At 39.8% G+C, this 22,335-nt stretch overlaps 1 protein-coding gene across 1 annotated transcript in view; it reads right to left on the bottom strand.

Annotated features, from left to right (window-relative positions):
• The window catches only part of GUCY1B1 (guanylate cyclase 1 soluble subunit beta 1), a 1,108,262-nt gene that overhangs the window by 421,428 nt on the left and 664,499 nt on the right, over nt 1-22,335 (bottom strand). Inside the window, exon 8 of the mRNA XM_044062441.1 lies at nt 655-788. Within this exon, the coding sequence (XP_043918376.1) occupies nt 655-788 (134 nt within the window). The remainder of the gene's footprint in view (nt 1-654; nt 789-22,335) is intronic.

The raw sequence follows: 22,335 nt of genomic DNA, 5'->3' as shown, positions 1-22,335 counted from the left end.
TTTACAATTTTCCCTTTGTGCAATCTCAGAATCATTATAATTACAAATCAGGGATAAACCAACCATTGTATATGCCATGGGGCTTGCTTCCTTTCAAAAATGCTTATTTATTGTTTGGCAATCTTCTTGTGTTCTTGCTAGGGAATGCAATTTTGTATACTTGTACATGTCATTGTTGTGTTTGCATACTGATCAAATGAGATGCAGTAGTTATTCATAGTAAATCCTACCTGGGGAGTCGTTTACAAGGCATGTTGTGACTCTTTCTAGATAAGTGCATTTTGAAAACATCAAAGCTTAATGAATATTGTACACTACGTCAGCAAAGGATGCATTAGGCATGTGCATTCTATTTAGATATTAATGTAGCTATCCATAATACGCTTTAAGCTAGGAAATAGTTGCTGATCTAATATGCAGCTGCTATGGCTTGGGATTATGCCTCAAAATATGGTATATCTTTATTTCACCACTGTATTTTTACAAGCCACATTATGTCACCATATCGTAGATCGATGAGAAACAAAAATGCAGAGTCATTATTGCTGGATTTGTCGCAAACATTGATTACTGCATTCTGGCATACTCCAGGAAGCGTCTAAGAAATTGTGCTGAAGTAGTGCATTCTGTCATAACTGTAGCAAAAATGTTCACCTTGGAGAGCACAGGAAAAGGATGTTTTCTGTTTCCGGTAAGTAGATCATCTGGCCTTTAAGACGCAGGCAGCTTTTTTCTGCTCCTGTCAGCTCATCTTCACATTCTGCCTTTTCAACATTTAACAATCCCTCCTTGAAGAAGAAATGACAACATATTAATATAAGGTGAGCACACAAAAGGCAAAATGAATGCACAATGTTCATTCTGTCTGTAAGGATACATGTTGTGGATTACATCTGTAATAATTCCTATAGAGGTCTGGAATTACAAACTAGACTTCAAGCACAGTTTAGTGCAAGTAAATGTACTTACTGCACATCAATACCTTTTATTATATCAGGGCATGGTCTTTGAACAAGGCAAGTCAGTAAAGAATCACAAAATATTTATGTTGATTATCCATTCAGTTAATTATTCTAGCATTAATTCATAGTTAAAGTCTCTTAGTCAATGTGAAAACAATCTGTAGTCATTACATTGCTCCTGGGGCATTTCCCAATTTGTATCACAAATTATAATATGCTAGACTGAAAGATACATTCAGATTTCTTTATCCAGTAGTCTTGGTCTTCCCACCCCTCTGATTCACATTCCACTTATACCATTAGTCTAAATTTTTAAATGTTCCTACTAATGGGGATGTGCTCACAAATGGACTACTGTGGGGGGGGGGGTTGTACTGAAATAGGGCTGGTGCTCTTGACAAATGAAAATAACTACATTTTCATTGTGATTCTTGAGCTTTATACTTCAGTACAATATTTTAAAGTGCACTAACATGCTCAGGAATCCTGCAGTGTATCTGTTGTATCTTTTTTTCTTCCAATTTTTATCCATTTCTGTAGAAATCCTTATTGACCACATAGCAAATGAAAAGTACAGCACAACTACTAAGCCTAACAGCAAGGCATTGCACAAAGAGCAACGAGGAATAAGTTAACAAGCATATAAACATCTATTAATTCATTGTCGTCTATGCTACATGAAGTCCTTAATCACATTAAGTCCCCTAGACAGGACAGCAAAGTTAGTAAAACCGATTAGGTAACATCATCCACAAACTGAAATAACGGCATGTGGCTTTACAGGTGCAGAAATCATTGATCATTACATGTACCAGCAACCTTTAAGAACTTTTTCTCTGGAACAAAAGGCTAGAACTAAAACTAGATGACTAGGCAACTGATCTCAAACTAACAGTTAATGCCAAATTGTCTTGCTTGAAGGGAAAAAAAAAAGGTGAAGAAGCCAGTAATTTCCTAAGGAAGAAAAAAAGAAGTTATGTACTTACCATAATGTTCCATCTATGTTGTCAATTTGTTCCTCAACTGATGGGTTTGGATCTGATCCTGGGATCTGACTTGGCAATTACTAAAGCTCATGGCAACCAAAAAACTCTTGAGCTTCTCCCTTACCAATAATCCACCAACCCTAACTTACCTCATATCTTGTTTGCTGATTTTTTACCAGAAAGGAAATATTGAAAATGCATAAATATAGGAAATATAACACTGCATGTTCTCAATACAGAAAGAAATTATATCTGGAGCTCAATATAAGGACAATGATGACCCCCTAAAAGTTCATTCTTCCAAAAGTTTGTAAATAGAAAGGATGGTGGTTGGTGGGTGGGAAGTTGAGGAAGAATGACAAAATGAAAATGGACAACACAGATAGAACATTATGGTAAGTGCATAGCTTCTTTATCTGATGTCAATTTTCATTCTATCCTCAACTGATGGGACAGAGTCCCCAGCTACCTATAATCCTGGGTGAACTCTAACAAAAGATATTCCTGAACACAGTTAAACCAAATAATGATCTAACCCTGGAGACCAGCTCCAATTTGTAATGAGTAATAAAAGTATCGGGAGTAGCCCAAGTTGTCACTGCAGATATGTTGTCCATGAATGCTCTGGATAGGAAAACTGAAGAAGTTGCCATGGACCTAGATGAATGAGAGAGTATTGGTTGTAATAAGGTGATACCCAGTTTATTATAAACAAATGAAATACACTCATTTAGCCATCTGGCTAATGTTACCTTTGCAACTAGTTTGCCCAATTTCCATTCTGCAAAGGAAACAAACAATTGGGAAGAATACCAGCAAATTAATGAATTGATTAATATTAGATTCTGACACCACCTTGGGAAGGAAGGAGGCATTAGTTCAGAGAGTCAATCTATCCTTATGAAAGATCAAGTATGGAGGTTTTGCAGACAAGGTTTGAATATCTGAAATTTGTCTAGCAGAGGAAATGGCTGCTAGAAAAATAGTTTTCCAAGTAATATAGTTAAGGTCACATTCAGTTACTGATTTAAAGGGGGGATGTATTAGAGCTTGCAGTACCAAACTGATAATCCAAGGAGGAGTAGGGTCCTTAAACAGAGGTCTCAAAAGTAGAGTTCCTTGCAAGAAAGCTCTACACAATTTGTGAGAGTCAACAAAAGAACCTTTGAATTCAATGTGAAAATGTTGCTGCTGATGGAACTTTAATAGTTGATAAACTATCCCCTTCTTTAAAAGGTAAGGCTAAAAACTCAAGTATGTTAAGTATCGGAGCTGAAAATAGCTCAATATGATTTTTCTGTGCCCAGCAAACAAATATTTTCCTTTTACTTGTATAAAGTTTTCTTACTGAAGGTTTATGGGAAAATAAAAGAATATGTTGGACATGGGAAGAGAGCATCAGTTGTCTGTCTAGTAATGTAATTGGAGAAACCAGGTCGTCAGCCTGAGATTTGAGAATTGGGATGGATCATGCTTGGCAGGTGTGACAGGATGTCTGGAGTTGGATCCATTATCCAATGTTATTGAAGTAAGTGACACCAAAGGAAAGGAAACCAAACCTGTTGAGGCCAGTATAGTGCAATGACAATGAATTTGCTCTTCAACTTGACAGCTTAATGTAGAAATTTTGTAATTAATGGGATTGGTGGGTAGGTATAAATCAGACCAGGGGAGCCAGTCATGAAGAAGAGCATCCCTCAGTGACTCCCCTTATAGGGAGAGTAGGCAAAGTAGCTGCTGCATTTGTTGTTTAGGGAGCAGCAAAAGGATAGCAGCAAGGCTGGCCCCATTGATGAAAAATCATTTCCTTCACATTCTTGTTGAGAGATGACTCATGAGGTAGAAGAATGCACGTGCTCAGTTTGTCTGCTATCACACTGGACTTCTCCAAAATGTGCATTTAGAAAGTGGTTGGGTGAGATTGTCCATTGACACACTCTGAGTGCTTCTCAACACAAGTTTGTTTGTTGATGTACTAAACTACTGATACATTGTTCATTTGAATTGCAATTGTGCCTGAAGAGAGAGCATTTTGGAAGGCTTACAATGCTAAAAGCACTGCTCTCATCTCTAGGACATAGATATGCAAGTTGGCCCATTCGGGAGATCACATGCCTTGGACTGTGTTCCTCAGAAAATGCCTCACCCCCACCCCAACTGGGTTAGTGTCCATGGTCACTATGATCTTGGGCTGAGGGGGAATGAACAGACAGCCTTGTAGAATGTGATCTGACTGAATGCACCACCTGAGATCTCCATTGCATGTTTGGGTAATTCAAAATAGAGTTGACATGGGTTGGTAAAGTATCGACCACTGTGTTGCTAACATCCACTGGAGATTCCGCATGTAAAATCTGGCTAAAGGTACTAGTGTTATCACCACCGATATTGATCCTAGATCTTGAAGGACCAAGCAGGCTGAAATCTTGTAACCACAGATAATTTTCCTGACCTGTGATCTTACAGTTTGAACCCTTGAGGAGGGCAGTGAAGCTATCATTGAGTTTGTGTTAAAAACTGCTCCTATGAATCCAAATTTTGACTTGGTTCCATTTGAGACTTGTCATAGTTTATGGCTATCCCCAGATGAGAACAAGTCTGGAGAACTTGATTTCTTTCAGTTGTCTAAGTATGGAAACACCCAGAATCCCCACAGTCTGAAGTGAGCTACGACGACTGCCATAAATTTGGTGAACACCTTGGGGGCTGTGGTGAGACCAAAGGGCAGAACTCTGAATTGATAATGACTGGGTTCCAAACAGAAGTGTGCTGGATCATCTGTTGATATTTATGTGATAGTACGCATCCTGAAGGTCTATCAAGCACATCCAGTTGTCCTTACTCAGAAAAGAGAGAATGGTCTGAACCATGACCATCTGAAACTTGGCATGTCAAACTGACTTGTTCAAGTTGCTGAGATCCAAAATTGGTCTTCAGACCATTTTCTTTGGTACTAAAAAGAACCTTGAGTAAGTTCCAGATTCTGTCTGGTCTGGCAGGACCTCTTGGAGGACTCTTTTTTCTTGCAGCAGCTTTTGTATTGAATTGCTGCTTCTTCACTTTGATTGGGTAGAACACTGGGGATTTTTCTTGAGATTGGAGGTGAAAGGGAAAAGGGTATTATTTAGCCTTTGGATATAATCCTTTGCTCCCAAGTATCTTTTGTTATGTCTAGCCAAGCTCTCTGGAGCAGGGATAAATGACCCCCAATTGCCTCCAGAGGGAGACAATCAGGCCTCCTCTCAGGAGTGCTGGTAGGGTCTGTCCAAGAAAGAATATTGGATCCCTGGTTTTGCAGGCCTCCTCTGCCACAGGGACAGAGTGAACCACTGGTGTCTCCCCTCTGCCCCTGGGGGAGTTCTCCACATGTGTCCTGGAAAGGACCCTGGGATTTCCTGAACCACATCTTTCAGGCATCTAGTTGATTCCTTGAAAATGATCTCTGAGGGGCTGAAAAACATATGTCCACTGCAGACAGGGTCTTTTCATCCTTCTCTCACCTGAATAATGTGTCCTTCACTTTGGAGCCAAACAAAGATGTGCCATCAAAAGGAGCATTGATGATGGAAGAATCACATAAGTGCATCCAGACATGTCTCCTGTTGGAAATGCCTGAATCTGCTGCTCTTGAGGCTCCTTCAGCTATATTTGAAATGAGCCCCATGAATGAATTCAATATAGATTGCAGGGTAGCCAACTGAGAAATCACAGATGATTGGACTTCTACAGAAATGGATCCTGTGAAGGCATTTTACAGTTCCTTTATCAAATCCCTCTTTAACCTTGTAAAATGTTCCAAATAATTCAGTGATCTTAAGCTGAAGGTCACTGAAGAATAGACATACTTCCCAAACCTGTCCATCTCCATAGACCCCCTGTAAGGGGGATGAATGGTGGAAATCTCTTTGGCAAGTTCCTTTTGGTGGGTGCGACCATGACCATGACATCAACGGGCAACCCTTTAGCCCAAAACTTGTTATCCTCGAGTGGTGCCATAATCCTATCCAGTCTCCTGAGTATGGTTTCAACTGTGCCAGGGTTCTTCCATGCCCACCAAGAGATTAACTCAATAAGCTCGTCAGTGGGCAGAGTAACCCAGGAAGTAGACAGACCCACACTGAAAGCCTCCAGGAATATGATTCATTGGATGAAGGGCTACTGGGCATCCATCCACCTCTCTGTTTTAAGAGCTCAAGGATGTTCCCAAATGATACATCTTCAGGAGGTGGCAGTGGTGACCCTTCCCTTTCAGTGAAGTCCATATCATCTGTGACTGATTCTTGAGGACAGTCCAAGTGCTTTCTCTTGCACTCTTTCTTCCTAGGGATCTCATCAGTGGGATACTCTAGGGGGGTATCAGAAGAAACCATAATACCCTGCTGGGAAGCCTGGAGTTCTTAGACTGGCTATCCCTGTGGTAAAAAGTAATGAGGCTCTAAGTGCACAGACATCAAAGTAGAAGGTTGAAGATCTGAGGATGTTGGATCCATCCAGTCTACCAAGGCAGAAAATGCCTGCTTTATAGCCTCAAAGTCAGACCACTCCAGAGAAACAGAAAACCTTGACTCAGAAAAGACAAGCTTTTGGACTGTCATCCTCTCCTGTTTCAAAAGCAATCTCCCTGAGGTGGAAGCCAGAGATGAACTATCCACTGCCAAAGCTCTGAGGTGCAGAGATGGCTCCGACAACTTCACAGTCAACTTTAACACCTTGGATCTGACAGGGAAGTTATGACTCCCAGAGCCCTCTTGATCCAACAGAATATATATTGCTATCTTCAGATCTAAGCCAGATGGAACCAGAAGGCTCAGATCCAGGGACTCTGAAACAGTTGAAGGAATCAGAGGAGGTACTTGGAGTAGGGATGTAGTTGAAGGATGGACCTCCTGACCCAAAGGGGTAGGAGCCAATAAGACACCCATCTGTGTGCTGAGAGGATCTTCCGCACCACTCTCCCACATCTTCCTCCATCAAACTTCTGGAAGAATGACTTGAAAGTATAGAGGGGGCTCTAGACCAGTGATGCTCCAAAAAGGGTGAGGGCACCCTTGAAGGCACCAGATCAATGGATGGTGAATATCTAGTCCTGGGAAGAGAAACATGGCTTGAGCTAGTCAAATCTGATAGCTTCTTTGTCTTGATAGACACACACACACAGACACACCTCCCAAATGACTGCAATGAAAACAGAACCCCTACTTATCTACGTACAGAGACTACAGAACTCGGTACTTTACAGAAGTGCCACAACATGAGTGTAAGTCTAGCCAATTTCCCTCAAACGTGAGAATCATACTCTGTATCTTGTGTTTGTAAGGTAAGCATCTTAACCATTATACTAACCCTCCTCCAAAATAATACAATATCACATGACACAATTAATGAATTAGACAATGATTGCTTTCAGGAGAAGGGAGAAAGAATAGCTTATAATAAATATTAGGCTAGCTGCTGCAAAGGGACATTTTTAAGCCTGGCCAATAACCTGAGATCAGTACCAAACTTTGTACCTTGTGCATATGAGATGAATATCTTAACCAGTATGTCAAACCCGCTTCCAGTTGTATCTTTGAATGCCTATAGCCACTATACCAGCCAAATGTGTATCACTAATGGCAAAAATATATCTTATTCTTCTCATCCAAACTTACATTTTCATACAGTTCATTGTATTTTTTATATTCTCTTTGCAATTCACATACAGGAAGGCAGCTTTGCTTCCACAATGCCCTTGTGTCTCCCTGTTCTAATAGCTTATTTGATATTTCAGCAAACCTAATATCAAACTAACGAGTACAGTTATGCCTCATCCTGACATGATGTTAAGTATACTGAGTGAGTAACAGATCCAGGTAGAAAGAAATTCACATAGGGTGGTTTTGTGAAAAGGTTAGATGCAAATTTGTTGCTGAAATGTCCCAGATACAGCATCTAAAATGGATTCATTAATTTACATTACTAACAGCTATTTACCCATATTATTGCTATCTAACTAAAGACATGCACTAAGTTATTTTCTACAGCCATCCTATAACTTAAAGGAAAAAAGGCAAACAAAAAGACATTTACATTACAATACAGTATACCACAAGGTAATGCAGTAGTGAAAATAGTTTTTTTTTAGGAAGCCCTAATAGACTCATAACTAACAGGAACATACAATGACAATGGTCAACTATTCGCTGTAGTTTTGCATTATAATAAGATGAGAAGGAGGCAGTTTTATGATATCATTTTGTAACATTTATTGGGCTAACAGTAAAACATAATTGTCCTGTTTTTAACTGGATGATGAAATGTTTTAGGGCACTCTTGCTTTCGGACTAAGAACATGTGGTAGTCGGAAAGCTCAAGGAAAAGGCTCGCATTTATCTTGTAGTGGACCAGGACCAGTACCATTTTTCTCTGTTTCTGTGAAATGACTGTTTTTGTTCTAAGTGGGTTGGACATACCCCTTAACTATTCTTAATTTTGCCAAAAAATGTTGCTCTTTCTATCACCCATGAACATCGTGTGATTTTGCTGATAGAAACATGCAACAACTGGAAAGCCCACAGAGATATCAAAGCCCTGTCTCTATACTTGGTATCCTACAGACTGCTAAGAGGTGACCTGTGTCTGCCATACAAGGCATTCTCTGACCATATACTGATAGATTTACTACACATCAGCAAGTCAAATGGCATCAGAAAAACTCAGTCTAGGGATCTAAACCTCTTTTGCAACATCAACAGAACGATTTGGAGGGACAGATGTAGCTCACAGAGGAAACCATTGTTCTGGATCATACTTCCCATCCACATAAAACAAAGTTGATCCCTGTCCATATTCAAGTGCAATTTGGATGTATGGATGGGAAACAGAAAATTTACCCCAGGACTGCCCCCTGTACTACTAACAGACCGTGGCAGCTCCTAAATGTTTTATCCCATGCATGTGTCCCCTCAAAGTATTCATGGTATCAGCCTAGTTATTCTCATTAGGGGTAATATATAATTATCGACCATGCGATGGGTAAGGTCAGTGTCTAACCAAATGGGATATGTTTAGATGTGCACAAAAAGGGAAATTGGTTAGGTATCAAATGGCCCTCAAGGGTAGCTAGCCTAGTACTTACCTATGAGCCTATGAATTTCCCTTTCTCCTGTCCATCCATAAATAAGTTTGCATAACAATAGCCATCACATCCCCTTGTTGTTCCATAGCTTGTTATTAAAAAGCAGTTATGGCAGTTATGGATACAAAAAATATTACTGGCTTTCTAAAATGTATAATCTTCTGGATCCAGATTTTAAATAATATTATAGTATAACTGACCTGTATACTGTGACACTGATTGGAGAACAAACGTTCTTCAGTAGGGTGGTAATGTACAGATAAAAACGAGTCTGCCTCTTCATGGCAGCATATTAAGCTGCTGTGGCACTTGGACTGTTAGGAAGCTAATGGCTGCCATTATTTTACACATGCAAAGCATCACTTTTGCTGTTTAGCAAGTGTGAAATAAAAAAAAAAAGAAAAGAAAATTAAGTGTGTTTATGTATATGACAGATAGAGTGAGACTGATCAAACAGCAGCAGCAGTTAAGATGTACTTGCATACCTCTCGACCTCTTAGCTCAAGATATCTGGATAAAGCCTAAAATAAAGGGGGAGCAAATGCTCAAAAGTAGGAACAGATTATAAATACTGGTGTTATAAAATTAGAAAGTTGCTGGAATAACAGAATTTGTGTTTGCATGCATGTTTAGAAGGAAATAAAAGTCTGAAACTCAGATTTGCTCAGAGCTGTTGCACAATGGTACCTGCTATACTGAGCCAACAGATATTGCCAATATACTGGCCGACAGATTCAGTGCCAACTTTACCCCTCTCTCCTCCACTAAAGGACCGATCACAATATCAGTATATTGCCAGGCCCTAGTATTACTGCTGCACAGGTTAAAACAGCACTGTCCAAGGCCAAGAATACAGCGTCTATGGGACCTGACAATATCCCTGGCTGTGTTCTACATGAACTACAGAGTGAACTGGCACCTCACCTGTGTACCCTGTTCAATCACAGCCTCACCTCAGGCTTTGTCCCTACAAAATCTGCTACAGTCATCCCTCTCCACAAAGGAGGAGCGACTACAGACCCTGAGAACTATCGCCCCATTAGCCTGACAAGTCTGACATGCAAAGCTATGTAATGCATCATCATGGACCTAATAAACAAAGATATAGGGAACTTCTAAACTCTGGATCCCACACAGTTTGGTTTTGTGAAGGGTAGATCATGCCTGCTCAACCTGGTCGACTTCTTTGAGTCAGTCACCAGAGCTCTGGATGAAGGTGAGGTGGTTCATACAGCCTACCTTGATCTGGCCAAGGCCTATGATACCATTCCCCACTCAGGAATCATAGAAAAACTCACTAAACTTGGCATCAACCCCTATATCACTAGGTGGGCTGCACATTGGCTCACAATTAGAACCCACAGTGTAAAAGTAGCTGACTCCAAGTCAGACTGTCAGCCAGTCATGAGTGGAGTCCCACAGGATCGGTCCTAGGTCCTCTCCTGTTTGTTATCTACTTCTTTGAAGTTCAGGCCAACACGAAGGGACTCTGGCTGACAAAGTTCACAGATGATTGCAAGTTGGGAGCCATAATTAACTCCCCAAGTGATGCTGACATCCAACAAAAAGGCATCACTGAGACCAATGACTGGTGTCAGAACCATGGCTTTAAGCTCAATGCCAAAAAATGTGTCGTTATCCCCTTTGGGAAAAACCCAGTTCCCATGAATTACCACATCAATGGTAGCCCACTGAACACAGAAGGCGTCATAAGAGATCTGGGAACACAGGTTGACAGCAACCTCTCTTTTGACCACCACATTGCCACTGTGATTTGAAAGTCCTTCTATGTGGCACATCTTATTACTAAGGGTTTTTCATCCAGGAAGAAAGAGGTCATTGTTTCCCTCTACTCTTCCCTCATTAGGCCAATTATTGAGTACAATGCCTCATTTGGCATGTACCTCACTAGACACCTACACAACTGGAGAGGTCACAACAATACCTCACAAAGAGGATCTTATGCCTTAAACACTTGTCCTATATGGACAGACTCAAAAAACTCCAACTATTCTCTGTCTCATATCGCCTACTTAGAGGCGATCTCTGCTTGACTTACAAAGCCATGTCTGACCCAGCTCTGTTAGAAATGCTACACCTAAAGAAATCCCAATCCCTCCGCACTACATGCTCCAGAGACTTCAACCTCATTATCACAAAGAACAGAACATGCTGGAGGGGCAGGTTCATAACCCGCAGACTGCCCATGCTATGGAATAGATTTCCCAAACATGTCAAGTGAAGTGCCTCATTGGCCCTCTTCAAGAGAAATCTTGATGAGTAGATAGGAAATAGAAAATTCAGCCCAGGGATCACTCCAGTGGCTCTACTTGACAGAGGCACTGGGAACTAAGGTCAGGTGGCATGATGCCAGGGTAATTCTATGGGCTAGGCTTGTAAAGGCTCCAGGGCCATTAGCCTAGTACACACCTAAGAACCTATGAACCTATGTATGTCATTATTTAGTGACTTCAATCCCTAATGACTGGCAATACACCACAGATTTTAGGAGTAAGGGACAAAACAAATTAAGTAAACATCTGCATATTTTTTGACAATGTTATATTTTGGATGTAAAATACTTCTTCCAACACCATCAACATATACTACAGAAAGTTTGAATCATTAGGTTGAGGAACTATTTTGCACCAAAAATATATAAAAAAATAAGGTAGTAATTAAAAAAGATAAGTAAAACAAAAATTTTACAGGCAGCCCATTCTCTAAGCAAATAATGTCCTCCAGGGTGTATTTTACTGTGTAAATAGCACCCTTCCAGGGGTGTAGAAACTTTCCACCTTTGGCGTCGGGCCTCATAAAACTCCTGGGTGAGCATTATTTACACAGAAACACACATTCTGTTGGGCATTATTGCTTGCTTCAACCATGTATATACAATGAAAATATGACTTGAACCCAGCTTTTGAATATAAGGGCATAAAGAAGCTATCTAAATCCTTAACTTTTTATGTATTTATTTATTGACAACAAAGTAGTCTGTTTTTTTTTTCCATTAGTCTTTGTTCCCACTGGAACTGTGATTTTTTTTCAATGTTAGATTAAATAATCCTGTTTAAATTAACGTGATTTGTTGCTGTTCTTACATTTGTGGTTGTTTTACTGTCACATTGCATCCTGCTGTAGTTTTGTGATGACTGGTTCATGATTTGCAATCATTTTCTTCCTGTTTTAGTTGTTTTTCATCTATGATGCCTGCCTCAATGCAATTCTTTGTGGGGTGCCCTCTAACCTTTGATGTCATGCAAGGCATTCATTAAAGCCATCAGTTTAGTGTGAGTTTGAGGACTGGGTTGTTTTTTTCTAGTGATAGCAGTGTTGTCCAAGTTGTTAGTTTAACTTTTGACGTTGGAGTTCTTGAGTTCAGCAGGATGTTCGGAAACTGTGTTATTGATGTTGGTGTGCAGCTTCCTCCATAACTTAGTGAAAGGCGTTTTGGAAATCATGAATATCATACATTCTTCTAGGATATGATGATTTTTTTTTTCTGTTGATAATATTTTTCATGCTGATGAATACACTACTTTCATTTTGTGGTCACACAACTATTATCACTATTGATTTACAATAGTGCACTGCTGCTTTTAGAAATGTTTCGAGTGGTGACAGTATGTGTATGGGTAAAGTGTTTTTCTTTGGTATGTGGAGGAGAAGTTAGTGAATGGTTTGGATTTGTTTAAAAATGATCTACGGCTATGAAATAAGAAAAGAACAATGCAATGATCTCACAAGAGATGAGTTTCATACATTGTTATATACACACACACACACACACACACACACACACACACACACACACACACACACACACACACACACACACACACCTAATCACACACACACACACACACACACACACACACACACACACACACACACACACACACACACACAGACACAGACCTAATCACATACACATACACACACATACACACAAACACACACACACACACACACACACACACACACACACACACACACACACACACACATACACACACACCACACACACACACACACACCGAGTTGCTCTTTGGAAAGGGGCGAAGTCTGGTGCATTATTTAAATTCTTCTGTATGTAATTTCAACTGTTATTTTTTTCTCATGTAAATTGTGTATGAAACTGCAAGACAAGAATGTAGTACAATTTATGAGAGAACAAAGGCTTATTTCCAAAGCTATTTGAAGGTTGCTAGAGGGTGGAATTTTGATAGTGCTGAGAGCAAGGTCATGGTGATTGCTTGTGATGTGTACATGGACGTCATGTAGGAACTATGCTGCAGTATGGAGTTAAAATTCCTCTTGTGTGAGTGAAAACCCAGTCAAAGATATTTTGCAATAATGTGGACAGTTGAGAGGTATTCACAACACAACTAACATATCTTGGCTTAGACACATAAAATAATACATACATCTATAATTATTTAGACAGAAACAAAACACATTCATGCCATTTTTGTAAATGAACAGCAACAAACATGAAGCTACTGGCAGTACAACACACACAGATATAACCTGTTTCACCACTGCACAAACGTAGTGGTCACTCACTGAAAAGCACTGTGCCTTCTTCTTCTCCTTTCAGTTTTTCCCATTTAGGGATTGATAGGGCGGAACAACAATCCACAGAACGACTGCAGTGAAATTTTTATGGTCTCGATTTGCCAGCCCGACCTCCCACAGAAGGCACACACATATGTACACACTCACACCTACGGCCAATTTAGAGTACCCAATCCACTTGCAGCATATCTTTCGGATGTGGGAGGAAACCAGAGCACCCGGACGAAACCCACACGACCACAGCACAATGTAAAATAATAAAATACTCAGTGTACTACTTATTAGATTAAAAACTGAATGAGACTGCATTTATTTTTTTTATCCTGTCACAGTCGAAACCCAGGAAAAAAAAATAAGAGCAAGCCTCTAAAAAAGCCTATCATGTTTCAATATTTCCAGCTCTACTCTAGCACTGTCTCCTAACATGGTATTATTCTTGGGGTGAAGTTTCACAGAAAAATTACTTTCAGAATGCCAACAGAAGCTCCGCCTTGACAGTTTCAGCTAAGAAATAAATAATTCCACCAAAGAAAAAATGCATAACAGTTACCACAATGATAAGTAACACTCTTAGTAACACATGCAGAACAAAACTAAAACACTACAAGTAAAACTATCACCAGCTGCTCATCTCTTACAGTGCTAAATAGTTTGATTTGTCCAAATTGTATCAAAACCTTATATTTGTTTCTTTTTCACTACAGTTTTGAAATAATGACTTTAAATACTAACTTTAATACGACTTTATTGAAGGAATCATATATACTATGGAATAGGTAAAAATGCTGCATTACAGGGCAGCAAAAGGAGCACCATCTGGATATATTTGAAATAAACCAGCTGGAGTCCACTAAGAGCTGACTAGGAGACAATGAGACAGAAAGGATGACTTTACAAAGACTGCTCATCTTTGCTCGCATTCAGTATTGTCTGCTTCATAATGCAGGAGTGCCTGCAGTGACAGGATGACTCATCCTGCTCAAAAAGGATGACATTTCTAATAGCAATTGATAAGCACAATTATAAACATAGATTCTCTCAGTGTCTTGTGAACAGATTTAAATGCAGTTACTTCTCAAAGGCTCGTGTGTGCCTGTCAGTGGAAACATGTTTTGTTACTCAGATTAACAAGATATACCTAAAGTAGATTTATGTAGCTGGAGAGCTCTGAATCTCCTTCATAAAGTCATGTTTCCACTATCATGCTTATATAATGCCAAACAGATAAAGCAGAGCTCTTTTGCAGAACCATACATACTTAGCACATAATTTTCAGAGAGCACCTTTTATTGCTGTCAGTGACTTAAGATCCAGCACGGATATGAGATTATCAAAAGAGAAAAGCAAAGTAGTCTATTAAACTATGCAGGTAAGCTGTGAGTCAGTCCATAACTTAAAAAAAGAAAGCAGTGGGTGAAATGAAAGTACAAGAGAACTGCAGTATGTGCAGCTGCAAGTTTTGCATAGTTAAAAGCTCTCACAGTTGTCTTGCTGACATAATCTGAGAATTGCTCTGTTGGCTCTGCAGTGAACAGTAGTATCTGCATGCAGAAACATCTGTGATGACAACATAAAACTAGCTATCTTGAATGCAAAGTGCAAAAGAAAACAACATCTATGAAGCCAGTGCCTTTAAATGAGCAGAGTAGTAGAAATCTGAATAACATTACAATTTTCCCAGATAAATCTTAAGAAGGAAGCTGGAGGGGATAACACATCTGAAAGTGTGGTGAAAGTGACTATATTACATTCCCTATAATAAAGGCCATGCCAAAGCCTGTTCATTGAAACAATAGCATGGTATCTGCATACCCTACTGGTAACTCAAGACTGGCTAACACTTCAAAAGTCAAAGAGTTGTCAGGCTAGAGTTGATGCTTGAGTGGCTGGCTGCTCAAGTATCTCAGCGGACAGGGAGAAGAACTGTTCACAGTTTTGTTGCCTCCTGGTGGAGACAAGAGTGAGTTAAAATATTAATGCAGGACTTTAAAGGAACAGTCATAGCCAGCTTTTTCAGCAGTGCTGGCATGGTAGCTTGGAGTATTTATACCACTATCCATGTAAGGGTCATTAGCACTTAAAACACAGAATATTTCTCTGTGAGCAGTCTGGCTATTGTTGCAACTACAACACTGATCTCTTCTCCATCTGTCTGCTATGATGGGAACAGATGTCTGCCAGACATGAAACAAGAAGGCTAGTGGCCCTGTGCTAAGAGGTAAGTTAGACTGTCACGTGTGATTAAAGTGGTTAGTTTCCTAGTGAATGTTTTTGCTGGTTTACGGTTTTGCTTAAATGAAGATTCGATATTATCATCTTGATGAAACAGGATTTGCTGATATGGGGGTTTGACATTCTCAGGTAGATCCGATGTGGAGAATAAAGAGGGATATCAGAACGCAGAAAAACTGTCAGCGAGCATGAGGAATCCAGAAAAGGCTCAGGCACATACCAAATGAATAAAGTGCTTCAATGGGCAATGCAGTCCTTATGGAACTTCTGCTCTTTTTAAATGCTTTTTTTTGTATTTGCCACAGTACAGCTTTTAAATCTGCACTGCTAGCACAAATGATGTGACAGGCAAGTAAAATGGTCTCACAAAGTATTGAAATTTTATATGCATGGGATGTCTCGCTTTCAGTATATAAGGAAAATGTACACTCCTCCCCTAGATAATAGCCAGCATCTGCCAGACCTAAATAAGATTTATACTGACTAGATGCAAAGCAGGTATGTAAGCATTGGCTTCCCAGGACTTCACCCCCACCCCCCCACTTGCTTTCAGCCCAGTGCCTTCTAGTGTGATTTTACAGTATTTGTCCACTGGCTAGGCCATTCTAGTACACTGAAATGCAATTACTGTTCACTCTTAAAATATGACAGCTGTAACATAAGTGTTTGGTCATTATGGCTATAACAGTCACCCTTCAAAATGCAGGAACCAAAAGATACGGTCATACCAATTCAATGTACATACACTTCTACAAATAAATAAACAGCCAGGAGCAAGTATTTAAAATTGAATAATTCAACTATTTACTAGATGTTAATAGAAATAAGCTATGCATTTTGTAAAAGTGAATATACAAGCACGTGTACTTACACAATGAAATACAAAGTAACTGAGTTTAATGAGACAGAAGACACACAGAAAAGCTCTAACAACTTATTTAACCTGATTACTACCAGTAGCTAAAGATGTAACTATTTGCTATCTACCTGCAGCTTGAAATCTTCCAGTATGAGCTGTGTACAGGAATGCAATTCACTTATGCACAAGTAAGAGGCAAGGCTAAACCTGAAACTGACTGGAAGTCTCTCTCTCTCTCTCTCTTTCCCTTTCTCTATCTCTCTATCTGTCTGTATATCTATCTACTTAAAAGAGTCTGGCGCAGTATTTCTGTTTTTCTTCAATTCAAGTTTTTCTGCATTCAAAGGCATATACTTCGAGGATAGTCTAAAGAAGGTAATGCATTCTACTGCCATGTAGTAGCTTTTTGAGGAGCAGTAAGCTTTAAGTAGTCCAAATGTGGGCATACTGAGAAGCAAATTCACTCTTTAATGGTAAAGATGAATTTTCACTAAAAGCATAAGCTGCAGTTTTATTTACAGAGTAAGCTAGGAAACATGACATTTACTTCAGCTTAATGCAGCTTTCTGCATTTTTTAGTGAAAGACAACTGCAAACTTTTCTCAGCCTTCCACATTTCTGTTCTAAAAAGAATTACATTTGCATTAGTTTAATGCTACTTCTAGTGTTCATAAGTTGGTACTTGTGTGAATGACTGCATGATTATTTTGTTAAAATATTTAATACGCAAATACCTTTACCGAGTGAAGTTATATACATTCAAAGTAAACTAGCATAATATGGAGCAAGTAAAAGGTAATTGAAGTAATGCTCACAACTTTACAACACCTTATGTAGCAATGCCCTAGGCATTGACTACACTGATCTACTTCCATGTTTCCTCATTGTTTGGAAATAATTTCTTAAATTTGGGTGTAACTTTGCATCCTTTAAGAAATTTCAAGGTACACACTTTTCACTCTTTCTATATTAACCTGGGGGTTATTTAGCAAAAAGTATAATGTGACAACACACTGGCAAATAGCACAATGAAGTTAGTGCTATGTGTTCTGACAGGGAGCAGGCATTCAAAGTGTCAACACAGTGCTGCCATGTGTGAACTTACTGTACAAAAAAGGACAACAGGAAGGGAAAACTGGTGTGTGGTGGGTAAGAACAGCATACTCCTTTGGATATAGGTGGCCTTTTTTAAAGAGGAGTAGAGGAGGAAGTTAGCAAGGGGGCAGTGTGGGTGGACAAAGGATATAGGAAGAGAAGTAGGGCCAAACAAACAAATATAACATAAAGACTGAAGGGAGGTGGTGACACATAGGTACAGCAAAACTGGAGAGAACTCTTCTGATGAAGGTAGACAACTGCTGATAGGTTACACAAAAGGGCTGGTTAGGAAAACATACCTAGAAGTCAGCAAACTCTGACGCTAATGTCATGGATAGGCTACAACAATGGTGACCTGATATTTGGAGTCAGCCAGTTACACGATTTAACTAGATGCATGAAGAGGTACACCAGGGTACCAGTCTGGCCATGGAACTGCTTATCCTTCTCAGTCCTCCCTAGCCACTGCACTTTACTCTAGGTAGCACAGGAGGTTGAATGTCTACCACTCACAGATGAAAAACATTTCCTCCACAGAGGCAGACCTGGGGACTGCTAGAGGTCCAGCAGCTGGCACATTATCCAGTGCAGACAGCGACGATTACTGCCTCACATCTGTCTATATTATGGCTGGTTCTGCAGAAAAGGAAAACAGAATGAGAAAACAAAACAAAAAAAAAAAAAGAGACTAAGAAAACTAGCAAAAATAGACAGATACAACTGATCAGTTATCTGTTGTACATCATTTTAAAATATTACATTGTTGCCAGAAATACAATACACTTACTCCAGCACCCAGAGAGCATGTTCCATCTCCTGGAAGGCAATCCTTTTCTCTGCAAGTTCCTGAGGTACTGAAGCCATAGGACCAACAGTAACGAGTAAAGTGTATCACTGAGAGCATACCATGACCCCCCATTAATATTCCAAAACGTGCACACTGATTGGTCAGCGTGCACGTTGTAAATCAGAGTTATAGTAATGGAAAAAGGTCCGGTCTCCCGGACTTTTTTCCATTAGTATAACTCTTTTTTTTTTTTTTTTTTACAGCAACGGAGAACGCAAGATCTCTGTTGCTGTTTACAACCTGTCTCACCATGTTAACTGAGTTTAACATAGGGAGACAGCTTTTAAAAAAAGCAACGGAGCATCTCCTAGCGAGACACTTTAAAAAGCAATGGAGATCTTGCTTTCTCCGTTGCTTTTTTTCAAAACTGTCTCTCTATGTTAAATGGGTTTAACCTAGCGAGACAGCTTTAAAAAAAGCAACAGAGATTCTCAGTTGCTTTTTTTAAAGCTGTCTCGCTATGTTAAACTCGTTTAACATAGCGAGACAGTTTGTAAAAAGCAACGGAGATCTTGCTTTCTCCGTTGCTTTTTTCAATACTGTCTCGCTATGTTAAATGGGTTTAACGTGGCGAGACAGCTTTAGAAAAAGCAACGGAGACTCCGTTGCTTTTTTTAAAGCTGTCTCGCTATGTTAAACCCATTTAACATAGCAAAACAGTTTGTAAAAAGCAACGGAGATCTTGCTTTTTCCGTTATTTTTGCCCACAGCTCTGATGTACTGCGTAGGCATATGCATGCGCAGTACATCAGAACTGCCACAGAATACCAGACAGCTGCGGAAGGGCAGCAAGGAGGCATTATACAATGCCATTATTTAAGAAAAGTAATTATTTTTTTTCTTAAATAATGTCATTGTATAATAGCAATAACCCACTTTTGGGTGTGGGTAATGCTGGATTTACCCACGGTTGGCTTTGTTTGGTCACTCGGGCTTTGCCCTCGTGACCAAACCACGCCAACCGTGGGTAAATCCAGCATTACCCACACCCAGGCGTGGGTTATTATAGCAATAACCCATGCCTGGGTGTGGGTAATGCTAAATTTACCCACGGTTGGCGTGGTTTGGTCCCGAGGGTGAAGCCCGAGGGACCAAACAAAGCCAACCGTGGGTAAATTTAGCATTACCCACACCCAGAAGTGGGTTATTGCTATTATACCATGACATTATTTAAGAAAAGAAACTGTTACTTTTCTTAAATAATGGCATAGTATAATGCCTGTTTACTGCCCTTCCGCAGATGTCTGGCATCCGCGGCAGTTCTGATGTACTGCGCGCCTGCGCAGTACATCAGAGCTGTGGGCAAAAGCAACGGAGAAAGCAAGATCTCCGTTGCTTTTTTTTAGTGTCTCGCTATGTTAAATGAGTTTAACATAGCGAGACAGTTTTAAAATAAGCAACGGACATCTCCGTTGCTTATTTTAAAACTGTCTCGCTATGTTAAACTCATTTAACATAGCGAGACACTAAAAAAAAGCAACGGAGATCTTGCTTTCTCCGTTGCTTTTTTTTTTTAAACACTGCCTCGCTATGTTAAATGGGTTTAACATAGCGAGACAGCTTTAAAATAAGCAACGGAGATCTCTGTTGCTTATTTTAAAGCTGTCTCGCTATGTTAAACCCTTTTAACATAGCGAGACAGTGTTTTAAAAAACCGAGTTATACTAATGGAAAAAAGTCTGGGCAACCGGACCTTTTTCCATTAGTATATCTCGATTTACAACGTGCACGCTGGCCAATCAGCGTGCACGTTTTGGGGGGGTCATGGTATAATGCTATATTAACACTGAAAAATATGGTAAATACTGACTACTAAAAATTAATACCAGAATAACCACTAATGTTAAAACAGACAAATGACGAAGTCTACAATTCTTATTTATACCAGTCCAAGGCTTTTTTGAAAGCTAGAAAAAATCTCAAATCTATATGAAATTCTCCTAACTCTATATTGCACAATGTCAGCGCTTCACTAATCAGTGACACACAACCCATATTATCACCCCAAAACATTCTCCTTTGTACCCCACTGCATAAAGTCCTACAAAACCCTTCACTTTATCACTTTATTTCACAACAATCTCCATGTCCACTGTTGCAGAACACTTATTGACTGTGGGTATAACTTCCACTTCCACCTCACTGACCTTCTCTATTCAGATTAGACAGTGAAACACTTACTACTTACCACCCTGCCTTTTAGCTTTAAACATACTTTCATCATAGCCCTGGCAAAGACCTCTTCTGTTTCACTGCAAATGACTTCTGTCCTATTGATAGTCTATGTCCACTTAGTAAAATCCTAGAGAAAATTGTATAAGAATAGATACTGAAGTACATTCATAAGTATTATATACCAAGTGGTGGATAGCACAGTTTCTCATCAACCTACAGTACCTTGACTACCATCTACAGATTTACAGATCATAGTTACAGATCATAGCTGTTAAAGAGGTGGTGAACACTGGTTGAATACTATTTACTTTATTCTTTCATTCTGGCAAATGTATTCTTGTTTCTGTTTATTGTATTTTAAACTCATTGTACATGTATAATATACTTCCTTGTATAAGTCCTTAAATTTGATAAGCATACTTCATAGAAAGTATGTTGTGGTGGTACAGCAGTAGCATTGTTGCCTCACAGCAAGAGGTTCTCCTGTTCGATTCTTGGCTGGAGTGCCTTCTGTGTGGAGTCTGCATGTCCTCCCCATGGTCGAGTGGCCTCCGAAAGACATGCATGAATGGGTGTGCCTTCGCTGAAGGTTGGGCATTGGGCTGGCAACTTGGCACCATAAAAAAATCTACTGCCAATCATTAGCAGACTGGAGTTCCACTGTGGTGACCCCCAACTGGGAAAAGGTGAAAGTATATTGTGCACTAAACCTAAAAGACCTGTAAACCAGTTGCATCACAGCAAATATTATCTCTGCTTAATCTTCTATTTTTCATTCTCACGAACCGCTAGGTACTGATTTTCCTGATAAATGCCCTCCCTGTGTGAGTAGATATTTCTGGAAGGCTAACAGGCTGCCAGTAGTTTGGGTCTCTTTTCCTGTTAAATTCCCATCTTCCCACTAACCTGTTCTGTCTTCCTATCCCCCACTAGTTATCCTTATCTTATACTTGCATTGTACTGAACATATTCTCCTATCCTCCTTTACAGCAGTAGGAACTGCTGTCTGCAGTTCCAACTCTCCAACTGCCATACTGCACGCAATCCAAAAATCATACAGGTAACCCCTGATAAAATTCATTCAAACACAGCCCTGCACTCAGACAGTGGACACATCCTTCACCAGGAGAAACTCATAAAGTAAATCAGTGTATGTTCCTTTGTCAAATTTGAAACTGAGCAGTTAGCAGAGTATCATATGTTAGACTTTAGGGGAGCTACATGCTGGAGGATGCAAAGCTAGTACTAACAGCTTTGTAAGATTACTTTATAGTTACTTTACTGCTCCTGGTTTTCCCTCTTTATACAGAGCAAGCCCTACTACAGCCCTTCTTTCGGCTTTTGGGTCGCCACAGTGGAACAACGTCTGGAAAATAATTGGCAGTGGAGTTTTACAGTGTCACGTTGCCAGCCCAGTGACCATCCTTCCACAGAAAGCACAGGCATGCACTCACACCTAGGGCCAATTTAGAGTGTAC

This window comes from Protopterus annectens, chromosome 2.part1 (genome assembly GCF_019279795.1).
Source record: "Protopterus annectens isolate FY-2018-M chromosome 2.part1, PAN1.0, whole genome shotgun sequence".
Classification (NCBI taxonomy): Eukaryota; Metazoa; Chordata; order Ceratodontiformes; family Protopteridae; genus Protopterus; species Protopterus annectens.
Note: the sequence above shows the minus strand (reverse complement) of the source record. Positions and strands in the feature narration are given on the sequence as shown.